General features: G+C 44.8%; 1 protein-coding gene across 1 annotated transcript; it reads left to right on the top strand.

Annotated features, from left to right (window-relative positions):
* Positions 1-4,729: 4,729 nt before the first annotated feature.
* On the top strand, positions 4,730-9,040 carry IBA57 (iron-sulfur cluster assembly factor IBA57). Its single transcript, XM_051768403.1, has 3 exons — positions 4,730-5,033; positions 6,228-6,574; positions 7,215-9,040. The coding sequence occupies exons 1-3, from the start codon at positions 4,780-4,782 to the stop codon at positions 7,604-7,606; spliced, it is 993 nt and encodes a 330-aa protein (XP_051624363.1). The 5' UTR covers positions 4,730-4,779; the 3' UTR covers positions 7,607-9,040.
* Positions 9,041-14,371: the final 5,331 nt, after the last annotated feature.

The following is a 14,371-nucleotide window of genomic DNA, read 5'->3' as shown; positions in this document are numbered from 1 at the left end:
TTCCTTCAGGCACGGAGCTCAAACTGCTGAGGAAAGCCTGCGCTCCCAAAAGCAAGAAAACTTGGGAGAATCTGGGAGAAACTGATGATTCAGGCTGAGCAAACAATGGGAAAGCACTTGTGAGAGAGCCTGACTTTCCACACAGGCTCGGTCTTTGCTCTTTCTGTTAAATCACGGGCAACCTCTGTCCAAAAAGTCTTCAGGAAAAAAATTTCCGGACACAAACATGCATTTTCTTCCTGTTTTTGTTCCTGCTTCTCTGGAATTTGAGCTGTGTTGACAAATTCTTTGGTATGAGCAGGATGTGGTTCCACCAAGAGAGAGGAGAGCCAAGGCCAGGCTGGATGAGGCGTGGAGAAATCTGGTGTAGGGAAAAGTGTCCCTGCCCATGGCAGGGGGTTGGAACTGGATGATCTCTAAAGCCCCTTCCAAGCCAAACCATTCTGTGATTCTGAGAGCAGGATCCTCTGACAGGCCCACGGGGGGGGGCAATAGTCAGAAGCATTTTAGGCTAAAACACCCCAAATAAAGGAGACCTTTGCTAAAGAACAAGGTGTCCTCCAAACCAGGGAAATGCCAACAACAACGTTACCTTCATCCTCAGTCCCATTAACGTGGAATCATTAGGGCTGGAAAAGCCCTCTAAGATCACTGAGTTCAACCACTAACCCAGCACTGCCAGATCCACCACTAAACCATGTCCCCAGGCACCACACCCACATGTTTTTTAAACATTTCCAGGGATGGTGGTTCCACCACTTCCCTGGGCAGCCTGATCCAATGCCTGACCACCCTTTCAGTGACGAGATTTTCCCTAATATCCAACCTGAACTTCCCCTGGTGCAACTTGAGGCCATTCCCTCTTATCCTATCACTTGTTACCCGGGAGAAAAGACTAACCCTCCTTTCAGAACAGCCCCTTTGTCTCACTCCCTGCAAACTCAGCTGCCACTTTATTCCTGCTTTATTTCTGCATCCTGCCTGTTGTCCTTGCAATTTCCCTCTATAATCACTGGTCTTTGCATTGCCCAGGCCAGCCACAATCCATGTTTCCCTCTCCAGCACTGTGAGATGTTATCCCAGAGCCAGAAGTGCTGCCGTGGTTCACCACAGCCCCATGTCCTGCTGGCTGCCTGTGACTGATGTTCCAGAGCACAGCTTGGGGAATATTTATTAAATAGGGTTTGGGATGAATAATTGCAGCTCATGTGGGTTTGGGGATGAGGGTTTGTGCTCAACACCCTGAGAAAAAGCTGGAGAAAATGAGTTTATTATACCAGCATTAACCCCAGGGTTAATTAACCCCCCAGGGTTAATGCAGTGGTTATCCCTGATTTCTGCTGGTGGAGGAGTTGTGGATGAGTAAATAAATGCCAAGGATGAGCCCTCACAAGTGGGAGCCTCAGGCTGTCCTGCTGCCACAGGGGTTTGGGCAGTGGGAGAGCAGAGTGGACAGCTGATGGAACAAGGGACTGCCAGGAGCTCGTGAGGAACAGAGAGAGAGTCTTTGTCCCTTGTCACCATCCTCTTATCTGTGAGGATTTCCAAGTTGCCCCAACACACCTGCCTGGATGAGAGGTGTTCCACCAAGGGGGGATTTTCCCTTTGGGATAGAGCTTAGCCAGGGATGCTGTGCCTTGTCACCCTGTGCCACTGGCTCTCCTTCCAAAAACACCTTCAGGAGTGACAAGGCTGGTGGGGGATGATCCATCAGGCTGATGTGTAGGCAGATTCATGGATAAGAGGGAGTTGTAGCTTCCATGGGTCCCTTCCAACTGAGAATGTTCTGTGATTCTGTGTCATGGAGAGCCTTAGGCACAGAGGAGAGACTAATCTCCAGCACCAGGAGATGCCTGCATGGATCTGGTTCCCAAGGCCCACTTGGAATCCGTGGGGAGAACAGGCACTTCTTGGGCACAGCTGATGGGATCCAGTTTACAAAAACATTTCAGAGTGAAATGAAGCACAGATCCAACCTCTGCTCCAAACACAGATTCCAGAGAGGGAGAGGGCATTACTCAGTGCCACAGTACTAATCCTGTGGGAGAGCATCAGCCAAGGGCAATAATGTTCCCATGAGGAAAGGCAGGAGGATTTGATCCCGCTGGAGATGGGTCCAGCTGTGCCAGTGGGGTTTAAAGTCAGTGTAAGTTCATCCAAACAGCAGGAGTGATGGGGAAGAATCACCAAGTGTCTGCTGAATTATCACAGAATCCCAGGATGGTTTGGGTTGGAAGGGATCTTAAAGATCATCTCATTCTAAACCACCTGCCATGGGGAGGGACACTTTCCACTAGAATTCCCCACCTTCCAGTAGAAATTCATGTCATGGAAGCTCTGGGAGCTGTGTTGTCCCTCCAACAAGGTTTCAGGTCCCCTGATTTTAGTGAGGACAGACACCCATTCAGTGAGGGCTGGCACAAACCTCCCAAGGGCTTTGCAGGTCTCAACCATGCCATGACTTGTCTCAAACCATCCCCTGAGCTGATTTAATGCACTAAACTGGCAGAGCTGTAGTTTCTGACACTGAAATGTTTAAATATGACTTTACTGGCTGCATAACTCTGTGATAAAAGAAAAGAAAACCCAGAGAAAAGTGAATAAAAGTATGGGAGAGGGAAAAGCAAATGAAAGCTTGAACTGGCCGCCTGATTCTTTTCCATTTTTGATTTTATTTAACTTACTGCCTTTGCAAATACCTACGTGGGGTTTGATACAACCTGTGTGATGGTTGGGAAGCAGCATGGGAATGCATGGAGATGGCCAAGGGCTTCCCATGGAGTGGCCATGGGACTTGGTGGGTGCAGCAGGGATGTGGCACCGGCAAAGAAGAGCCAAAGCTGGATCCAGCTGTGAGCCCACGTTGGACTCTGGAGCTTCAGCCCAGCTGTGCTTCCAGATATGTGAGTTTTCCCCTTCTCCTGGGCCTCTAAAAAGCAAACACAGCTCTTGCTCCTGGCACATTCCCATTTCCAGGGAGAGGAGAAAACCCCACTGGGCACCAGCTCCCTGCATCTCCAGATGGTTTCAGGCCAGGCTGAGGTTTCCTCAGCCCCGTTTCTGACACCCAACACATGCCAGGGGGAGGGCAGAGCTCGTCCACGTGCCAAGGTCACCTCAAATCACATCTGTGCCAGTCTTTATTTCCCCACCTGCTCTGCCTGTGCCTGACAAGTGTCACCTCCAAGCAGGGCCAACCCCGAATGGAACACTCTGTACCTCCTGGCACCACCAGGAGCTGATCTGTCCCCCCCACACAGGGGTGTGTGATAAGGTTATCACACCCAGGACATGCAGGGAGAGTCCAGTCCCACCCCAGGGCCAGCTGGAGGAACACACTCTGCATCCCCAGCTCCTGGAAAACGGATCCCTCTGCTCAGGGTTTTGGGATCCGTGGGTTTTAGGGGCTTGGCACCGGTCCTGGTGGTTTTAGCAGGCGACCACCCCGCTCCCTGCAGAGCTGCTCATTGCTGGTGGGGGCAGCAGGAGGGGCTGGATGGCCTGAAACCCAACTGCAGCCACTGCAGAATGGGAATTACAAATGACAGGGGTGACTCACAGCTATTCCTTGGACTGTGGGATGAATTCCAGCAGAAAGAGCTGCAGCCAAACCCGGGGCTATCCGGGCCCTTCAGACTCCACTTCCCAGAGCGCCAGGGAATATTCAAGAAGGGAGCAAAACAGCACCTTCAGCTCCGTGATTTTAACAGCAGGATTTTAACCAGGGATTTCCCATCCCTGGAAACATTCCAGGTCAGGTTGGGCTGGGGCTCTGAGCAACCTGAGGGATTGAAGGTGTCCCTGCTTGTTGCAGGGGGCTTAGGCTATATAACCTTTAAAGGTCCCTTCTAACCCAATTATTCCATAATTCCATGGGTTTATTTCAGTGCAATGCTTAGTAGAATTCCCACTGCTAAACATTAAAATTTACTCTGAGACAGAGCTGCTGACAAGTTTTTCCAAGAGTGTTAAAGGAGGAGGGGGGCAGTTGGTGGGTCCTGCAGAAACAGAAGTAGGGGAGAATTAAAACAGTGGAAAACAGGGACCTTTGGAGTTTTCCAGCAGGTTAGCCAAAATGTCCCTGGAAGAGAATGGGTCCATGTGGCTTTTAGGGGATTTTAGGCTCGGCAGGAGAAGGAGTGGAGGCGTTTAAGGAAACATTCGGCATGGCACTCAGTCCTATGGTCTGGTTGACAGGGTGGTGATCGGTCACAAGTTGGACTCGATGATCTCAGGGGTCTTTTCCAACCTCAATGATTTGTGATTCTGTAACGACTAAGGGGGAGCAGCCGGGCTGGGCAGCCCTCGGGCACTCCCACAACCAAACCGCGGGAGGTGCGAGCGATTTAGGTGTTCCCCTCGCTCCCTCCATAGCCGGGGAACCCGGGGAGCAGCGGGAGGGGGTCCCCAAATTCCATCCTCAGGATCCCGTTGGTCGCCCCGTCCCGATCGGGATCGCCCGGGGGGCGTGGCCATGGGAGAGGGGGCGTGGCGTCAGGGAGGAGACTGAGCCGGGAGGGCGTGGCCATCGGCGGGGGCGTGGCCAGAGAGGCCGTTGAGTTCAATGGAGGGGGCGTGGCCATCGGGCTGGGGGCGTGGCCAAACGGCCGAGCCCTTGTGAGGGGAGAGAGCAGGGAGGGGGCGTGGTATTTGTGGGCGGGGGCGTGACCAGCGGTGCGACCCCCATCCCGCCGGCAGGTGTCGCCCTCCCCCGGGACACACACAAGATGGCGGCGGCGGCGGGCGGCGGCGGCGGCAGGACCCTCTGACGGTGCCGCCATGTTGGTGAGGGCGGTAACGGCGCCGGGGCTGCGCCGCCTGTGCCGGGGCCGGCGGGACGCGGCCGCCGCCTGCTTCCCGCCGGGCCGAGCGCTGCTGGGCGTGCGCGGCGCCGAGGCCGCCGTGTTCCTGCAGGGGCTGCTCACCAATGACGTCACGCAGCTGGCGGCGGCGGTGGCCGGGGCCCCCCCCGCGCTGTACGCGCACGCGCTGAACGTGCAGGGCCGCTGCCTGTATGACGTCATCCTGTACAGGTGAGACCATGCGGGGCCGCGGAGGGGGGGGAGCTGGGCGAGACCATTGCGGGGCGGCGGGGGGAGAGGAGACAAATCCAGGCACGGGCGTGGTTCCTGGTTCCTGTTACCGCCCGTGCCAGACACGCGGCATTGCTGGCTTATAAAGAGAAGCGCAGTAAAGCGCTTATTCAGAGTGGTTTTACTGACTTGCTGCAGCCTCTGCGGGTTGCCCCGGCAGGGAAGTGTGATGGCCGTGGGGATACCACCTGGGGATGTGGACTCCCCACATGGAGTATGGAAAGCTGCATCCAGGTCTGGGGCCACCCAGGCACAGGATAAGCTGCTGGAGCAGGTCCAGAGGAGGCCACGGGGATGCTCGGAGGGCTGGAGCCCCTCTGCTCTGGAGCCAGGCTGGGAGAGCTGGGGGGGGTTCACCTGGAGAAGAGAAGGATCCAGGGAGAGCTGAGAGCCCCTTGCAGGGCATAAAGGGCTCCAGGAGAGCTGGAGAGGGACTGGGGACAAGGGATGGAGGGACTGGATAAGGGGAGAATTGTTTCAAAGTGACTGAGGAGAGATTTAGATGAGATATTAGGAAGAAATTCTTGGGTATGAGAGTGGGGAGGGACTGGAATGGATTTCCCAGAGAAGCTGTGGCTGCCCCTGGATCCCTGGAAGTGTCCAAGGCCAGGTTGGACGGGGCTTGGAGCAACCTGGGCTAGTGGAAGGTGTCCCTGCCCATGGCAGGGGGTGGGACTGGATGATCATTAAGGCCCCTTCCAACCCAAACCATTCTAGGATTCTACAATACTTGGAAACATTCTCCAGTCAATGCAGTCAGAAGTAGTGATGGGAAGTGGAACTGGATCATCTTTATTGCCCCTTCCAACCCAAACTGTTCTGGGATTCTGTGCCAGTGGAAGGCACAGCTGAACGTGGCTTCTCCCCCTGCTGAAATTCCCCTCACTTTAGGGAAGGGGTGGAGAATTCCTCACACCCTGTTCCTGTCCCTGGGAGAGCTGAGGGCAGTGTTTGCTGGGAAAGAGTACAACCGAAGGCTGGAAAACATCAGGTATTTCCTGCTCCATGCGTGCCAGCAGCCTTCCATGAAGCTGCCCAGACTTCTGGATTCGCACCAGGATCCAGACAAAGCGTTTTGGCTCCCGCTGCTGTGGGGGTTTGTTTTCCTGACCTTGCAGGTGTTACTTTTTTTAGGCTCCACGGGAGCGCGGGAGAGGAGCCTCACATCCTGCTGGAGTGCGACAGCAACGTCCTGGAGCCCTTCCAGAAACACCTGAAACTGTACAAGATCCGCAGGAAAGTCGACATCTCCCCCTGCCCTGACCTCTCCCTGTGGGCTGTCATCCCTGGGGAACAGGCTGGAGACGCCTCCAGCTCCCTCCCGAAATGTGCAGGCCAGGCTGTGCTCTTGACTCCTGACCCCAGGGCAGGAGTCATGGGCTGGAGACTGATCACAAAGAAAGGAGCAAATCTGTCGGAGATTATCCCTGGGATTGAAGTTGGAGACGTTCAGGATTACCACAGGCACAGGTATAAGCAAGGTAAAGGAGAGTCCTGTTTTGCACTCTGTGGCTCTGGATTTTGGGAGTCCGTGTGCTGAGATAAGACAGGAATAAGAAATGTGTTTAATTTGTTAATAAATAAAGGTATTAGTTGCTGCTTTGAGTAAAAAAGTTCTCTGGTGCTTAGAATTCCCTCTGGTGACAGAAGTAATATTTGGGTTTTCTGTTACTCAGATGATGGGGATTGGTCAGGAATGCTGAAAGAAAACCAGGATTAGTCATTTTCTTAGAAGCTTCTGTGGTTTGAGCAATTTTGGTTATTTTGGGGTCACACACAGGCCGTGTGTTTTGCTCGTTGCTAAGGAAGGAAAAGGGAACACCCAGACTTACCTTCCTAAAAATTCGAGGGTGTTTTTGCTGAGTTAACTCAGAGGCCAAGGGGAAGATGTTTGATTTGAGAGGAAACTCACTGCTGGGAGTCCCAGTGCCTTTGATTTTATGGTGTCCAGGCTGATGGTGGATTAAATTAATTGGCAGAGTGAAAGGTGATGGTTCTGTGCTTAAATCAGAGTCCATCTGCTTTTGGAAAATAAGTTGCTAACGACTCAAACAATTTAAGGCACTTGGGGCACAAACCTTATGGAGGAGTTTTTACCTCTTGGCTTTACTCTTTTCCCAGGAATTCCTGAAGGTGTGAAGGATCTCCCTCCTGGAGTCGCCCTCCCTCTGGAGTCCAACCTGGCCTACATGAACGGCATCAGCTTCACCAAGGGCTGTTACATCGGGCAGGAGCTGACGGCCAGGACACACCACATGGGCGTCATCCGCAAGCGCCTGCTCCCCGTCTCCTTCTCAGCTCCTCTTCCCAAAGACGGCGTTCCCGAGGGTGCCGAGATCCTCACCGAGTCGGGAAAGCCGGCCGGGAAGTTCCGGGCGGGAGGAGGTGACCTCGGGATAGCTCTGCTGAGGTTGGCTCACATAAACGAGCCGCTCTGCGTCGACCTGGGAGGGGATAAAGTGAAGCTCAGCGCAAACACGCCCGAGTGGTGGCCGAAAACTGCTGCTAAGTAGGTGAGGAGCCGCCACTTGCCTGCTGGAGGATCTTATTCCATGGGAGAAGTTTGGCCTTCGGCTGGTGTTTGTGGTGTTTGATGGAGGGGTGTCACAGGATGCCTCGAGTCGGGACTGAACTCACACTGGGTCCCCTCAAATCGGGAACCCAAAGCTGTGAGCTCAGATCGTCCACTGGGTGTTGTGGAGAGAGATACACAGGGAAGTGCACTTTTTCCTGAGGGTAATCCCTGTTTATTTAGGGGTTGCCACGTGTTGTTGGATGGATTTTGAGTCTGACCCTCCATCAGACTGTGCTCCGTGGAGGATGTGGGGCGTGTTCCCACCGAAGTGAGCGATGGGAGCAGGGGATTCCCTGTTCCACGCACTGAATGTTTCAGTTCAGAATAACCATTTTGTGGTATTATGATGATTTTTGTTTTTTTGGTTTTTTTTTGAGTGGAGATCATGCTGCTCTTACGTATTCTCAGGCTAAAAGTTTTTACTGCAAATTACTCCTTGCATTGAGCTTCTTAAACTCGCTGATTGTGTGGGTGTTTCTCCCCACCGCTGGAATTGTGTTCAGGAAGAGGAATGCCTTGTACTTCACATTTCAGACCTTGATTTTAAGTTGGCATTTCTTTGCTTCACTTTTTTTCTGGCCCCCAACACTCTTCTGCCTTCCCAATTTTCCTTGCTCCTGCAGTCAGCATGTTTCTCTTTGCGTCCAAAGCCAACCGGCTCCGTGCCTCCTATCCCTGTCAACCTGCAGTGATTTACAGGAGCCCTTTCTATTTTTGTATTACAATAAATCCATTACACAAGGGCGTGATGAGAGAGGTGCCCAGGTCCCCTCCCATTTTGACCAAAAAAACCCCCAAAAACCACAACCTCTTGCATGAATATTTTTAACAAAACCCGTCCAAAGCACATTCTGCTGCTGTTTCAGCATTACTGTGAAAGGAATTTGTCTGTGAAAAATGCTCATATTGATTAAAACTCTATGGTTGCTGTAAAGTGAGTCTGTGGAATATCTCGTTAATTATTGTATCTAATTTAAAAGTGATTTATGTGAAGGAGAAGAGAGGGTGCCTTTTATTTGCCTGGGCTGAAGACACACAACAGGACAAATACTTTTTCAGGACAAATACTTTTATTTGCCTGGGCTGAAGACACACAACGGGACAAATACTTTTTCTTGCTGGCAAGAAAAACGCCTTAGGCTGTTGGTCAGGTTTGGGATTGTTAACAGAGTCTTTCTGCTGGAAAAAAATAAATGAAACTGGATCCTCTAAGTGCCACAAAGGCGAGGCTGTGCTGCCCGTTGATGCTGCTTTGCCAGAAGCAGCTTTTCCTCTCTGCCACCCATTGTGCAAAGTCTCCACAGAATAGTTTTATTGTCCTGGTGTGTGCAGAGCCTGAATAAACACTGAATAAACTCCTCTGTTTGGGGAAGCCCTGAATTTTTTCCTGCCTTAGACACACGTTCCTTTTGTCCTCTTAACGTATTTTAGAGGATTTTCTTGTTGCCAACAGCTGCAGGTTGCACGTACGGAAGGTCAGACACAAAATAAGGTGGTACTGAAATAAAAAGGTATCAGGTGGATTCTGGAGAAGGGATGTGGCAGAAATGGGAGGGGGCAGCCCCAATCCATGTTATCCTTATTTTTTATTTTTTTTTTTTATTCTCCCTCACATCCTGCTCTCTCATTGATGGTTTTAGCCGGGTGAGCTTGGGCTGGGTTGATTTTGCAGGGGCTTTTCCCTCCCCGACAGCCCTGGAATCACTAAGGCTGGAAAAGCCCTCCAAGATCAGGGAGTCCAGCCCTTAACCCAGCATTAATCCACCACCACGCCGTGTCCTCAAGCATGGTATCCACAGGTTTTTTGGACACTTCCAGGGACGGTGACTCCGCCACATCCCTGGACAACCTCCCGTCCAGTGAGGAAACGTTCCCTCAGCAAGGGACGCACCGAAGGGGTGCTGGCAGGTTAACGTGGTGCTTCAGACTAAACGCAGCTGGAAAGCTGAGGAGAAACTGAGGGGAGCTCCTTCCCCATCCCCTTTTTCCCGGCCTTTCCCCCCTCGCTGCCTCAGTTTCCCCCTCCCCTCCACTGCCTGTTTCTCCCCCCGTCCCGCCTCACGATGGTCCCTTCCCGTCCTCCTTGCCCTCCTTCCCCCCCCATGTCCCCCTCGCAGTGGTTTCTCCCACCGGCGGCCGTTGCGTTCCCGCCTGGGCCGGAGCGCGGGAAAAGCGGCGCGAGGACGTTGGGGGGGGGTGGGGGGGTGGGGGGCCTCGCGCCGCTCCCTCATGGCGGGAGGCGGGAAAACGTGAGGGAAGGGAAGCGCTGTGGCCGCCGGAGGAGCAGAAATAAAAGAAATAAAGGACGTATCTGCGAAAGTACGACGCTGTCCGGTTCTTCCACTTGGCCTCTCGCGTGTGTGCCGATAGGGATCTGTGGGCGGTGTGGACGCCCCCCAAAAAGTGGTGTTTTCTGAGGTTGTGGAGGGAAATACATTGAAATGTCTGGTTACGGGCAAAAGAAAATTTCATCTTTTTTTTTTTTTTCCCTGCATTTTTCTAGTAGCAGTTCTTCCTTCCTTGTCATGTTTTTTTTATATATCCTGTCATAGTAAAATTCCCCAAAAGTTGTTTTGGTGTGGTGAAGAGTCCAGAAGAATGACTGCTCATACTTCATCAGTTTACTCTGTAATATCTATCTATCTAATCTATCTATCTATCTATCTATCTATCTATCTATTGGTCTATCTATCTATCTATCATATATAGCATATAATACATATATAATATATACTATAATATATATAATACATATGTAATATATAACATAATATATATAATACATGTGTAACATATACATAACATGTATGTAATACATATGTAACAAATACATATATAATATATACCATATATAATACATGCATAACATATAATACATATATAATATATAACATATATATAATTCATATATATATTTATATATTTATATATGCAACATATATACATAACATATATATATAATGCATGTATAACATATAATACATATATACATAACATAATACGTACACAATACATATATAATACATAACATAATAATGTATAAATAGAATATAGGAAAACATATATATAATGATATATATGTTTTGTATATTATTATTTTTAGATATATTATTATGTGTTATGTATTTTATATATGTAATATACACAACATATACATATGTAATACACATAACATATATATGTAATATATAAAACATATAAAATATATGTAAAACCTATATGACATATATAACATAGAATGTATGTTCTACTGAGTTATTAAAATGACTGCAATCCAATATTGAAGATATAATTACTCATAAGGTTTCACACTGCTGTAGCCAGGAGGTTCTGTGTGATCACCTTCACGCTGCATTACTTGAAGTCAGCAACTCTAAAATACCCTCACAAATATTAACATGTGCTCAATAACAATAATAATAATAATAATAATAATAATATTTGCTTAATATTAATATTTTGGGTGTGTTTTCCTGCTGTTAACACTGAAACCTTTGAGGTCCTCGGGGAGTGTCCAAATACTGCGCGGATGAGAGCCACAAATCTGATTTATTCCTCACAGCCTGTGGTGATCCTGCTTTTCCAGGAGACTCCAGTTCTCCAGCGTTTTCAGAGCTGGAAAATTTGACAGCTTTCATCCCCTTCTCGCAGCAATTCCTACTGAAACCACACTCTGCACAAGCGCTGGGGGCATTTTGCATGTTATTTTGAGAGGAGGGTGTAGCTCCTACTCTTTCTAGTCACTTAATATTGTTGGGAGCACAGTTTCTGCTGGATGGAAACACAGAAAAATGCTACATTTTTAATTTAAACTATTTTCCCCACCCTTTCCCTGAGTGGCATTTTGCTTTTAGGTGGACTGTGAGCCCTTCAGAATAGGCTGTCTTGTTTTTTTATTCTGTAACACGCTGTTCTCAAACTAGTGGAAATAATTCATGCCTAAATTCTTTTTGTGGATTTATGTCTGGATTTCCTCTCTTTCCCTCTGTCCTGGAATTTTGCTGTCTACTCCTATCACTAAAATAAGAGTTTGTACTTTAGTGCTGTGCTGCCAGAACACTGGAAATGTTTGGGCTTTCTTTTTCTTTTTTTTTTTTTTCTTTAATCCCAGTTTGAGATTTTCGATCTTTCCAGTTTTTTTGAGGGGAAAAAAAAAATGGGAAATAGATATAAAAGCTTCATGTCTCGTGTTTATTTATGTTTTTATTCTCAAATTTTGCTTCCTCCAGGCAGCTGAAGGAGGACAGTGGCAGTCTGGGAATGTCATCACAGCTCTGTGGAGAAGAACTGGAGGGGGGATAACAATAAAGCAAACAAAGACTGAAATTTTTAGGGAGAGGTGACCTAATTTCCTATTTATTTTTGTGTCAGAAAAGCTGTGTGGAATAAACTTAATAATTGGGGGAGGTTATGTGCTGTGTGGCACTCCCAGTGTATTTTAGCAGCGCTTTCAATGTAGTTTTATTGTTCAGGGTGAACAACTTATTCTTAAATTTAACTTGAATGACTTGAATAAATGTATGTTGAAGGGAAGCTTTAGTGTTTTGGGGGTTTTATGTGTATCTTTTTTTTTAATTTGGTTGGAATTTAGCACTCTGCTCTCTCTTTTTTCCTAGTCTCAAGACTGTAATTATACTTGCCTGGTGATGGGCCACACTTCCCAGCAATTGAACTATATTATAACTATCATATTAATATAATAACTAGTATGTTGATTTCCTTGAAAAAGATGAAAATGGCTCTGTTTGCCATTTCCATTGTCTCTGGATATTTTGTTATCTACTTAAATTACGTTCATTCTTTTTGTAGCACTAAAAATAGGGGGATGTCAGGGGATGACCAGGATTTATCATCTGAGTTAAGGTAAAGGAATTGTGGAAAAACGATGACTTTATTAAGGAAAAAAATGTTTGCCAGGGGATAAAATGTAACTGTCGACGAGATGCTTGAAAGTGGGGAGAGGGCAAGTTGCTTTAGTGTGAAAAAAAGCCTTTAATCAAACAACCTTTATGTTTAATTCTTGTTACAGAAAGCAGAGGGCTTGATTTCTCATGGATGGTTACACAGCTGGAGTGAGCCAAGTGATACCTTCAGTGGGGAGAGAGGAGCAGAAGTGGCAGGAGTGTCACCACCACCAAAAAAACATTAATTCCAGTGAATTATTGGAGATGCCAAAACCCCAGAGATGTAAGAGCTTGTCATGAGAGCTCTTGCACTGTCAAATATGATGTGTTTATACATATATTGTATATTATATGTATATTGTAATGATTAAAATTTTCTGACTGGCTTGTGCTTTCTTATTACAAATTAAATGGTTTTGGAAGTATGAAAATATACAGTGTATTTATATATATGTGCATGTCTATGTATACATGTATATATACACACACATGTATGTATATTAGTGTATATATACACTATATTATATCATATAATATATATTATATATAATACATTATATATATTATAATCATATATAGTATATTAAATATAACACAACTGCATTACCACATTATTAATTAATGTATTAACTAGCAAATTAATTTCCAAATTAAAATACATTAATTATTAATGCAGTGATATGTAACAGGAATATATTTTATATATTATATAAATATAAAACATATAAATATATTTATGTAAAGTATAAAAGGAGATATTAATATAATAGATATTATAGAAATATAAAATATATCAATACAAATATATAAAAATAATATATAAAATGTAAAATATAAAATATAAAATAGGAAATACAAAATATAAAATAGGAAATATAAAATATAAAAAAATATATATTATAGAATATATAGTATAAAATATGCATAATATATATTATAGAATATATAGTATAAAACATACAATAACATATAAATATATAAATATATGTGTATTATATATAACTTTTATATATTATTTAAATATATAAGTAATATAGAAATATACGAAACCATAAATATATAAATAATATTTACATATTATGTAGAAAAATAAAAATAATATATAAAATATAAAATAATATATGAAATATAAAAATAATATATAAAATGTAAAATATAAAATGGGAAATATAAAATATAAATAATATATATTATAGTATATAAAATATACATAATATATATTATAGAATATATAGTATAAAACATACAATAACATATAAATATATAAATATATGTGTATTATATAATTTTTTATATTATTTAAATATATAAGTAATATAGAAATATACGAAACCATAAATATATAAATATTTATATATTATTTAGAAAAAGAGAAAAATATATAATATATATAATATAAAATATATAATATAGTATATATTATATATTATAATAAATATAATATAGTATAATATAATAATATAATATAAATAATATAATATATAAAAATAAAAATAATATATAAAATGTAAAATATAAAATAGGAAATATAAAATATAAAATAGGAAATATAAAATAGAAAATAGGAAATAATATAAAATAGAAAATAGGAAATAATATAAAATATAAAATATAAAATAGGAAATAATATAAAATATAAAATAGGAAATATAAAATATAAAATAGGAAATAATATAAAATATAAAATAGGAAATATAAAATATAAAATAGGAAATAATATAAAATATAAAATAGGAAATATAAAATATAAAATAGGAAATATAAAATATAAAATATAGTATAGTGATCACCTGAGGATA

This window comes from Manacus candei, unplaced genomic scaffold (genome assembly GCF_025592945.1).
Source record: "Manacus candei isolate 608988 ecotype Guabito, Panama unplaced genomic scaffold, ASM2559294v1 h1tg000094l, whole genome shotgun sequence".
Lineage (NCBI taxonomy): Eukaryota > Metazoa > Chordata > Aves > Passeriformes > Pipridae > Manacus > Manacus candei.
The sequence above is the reverse complement of the archived record's forward strand: the minus strand, read 5'-3'. Positions and strand labels throughout refer to the sequence as shown.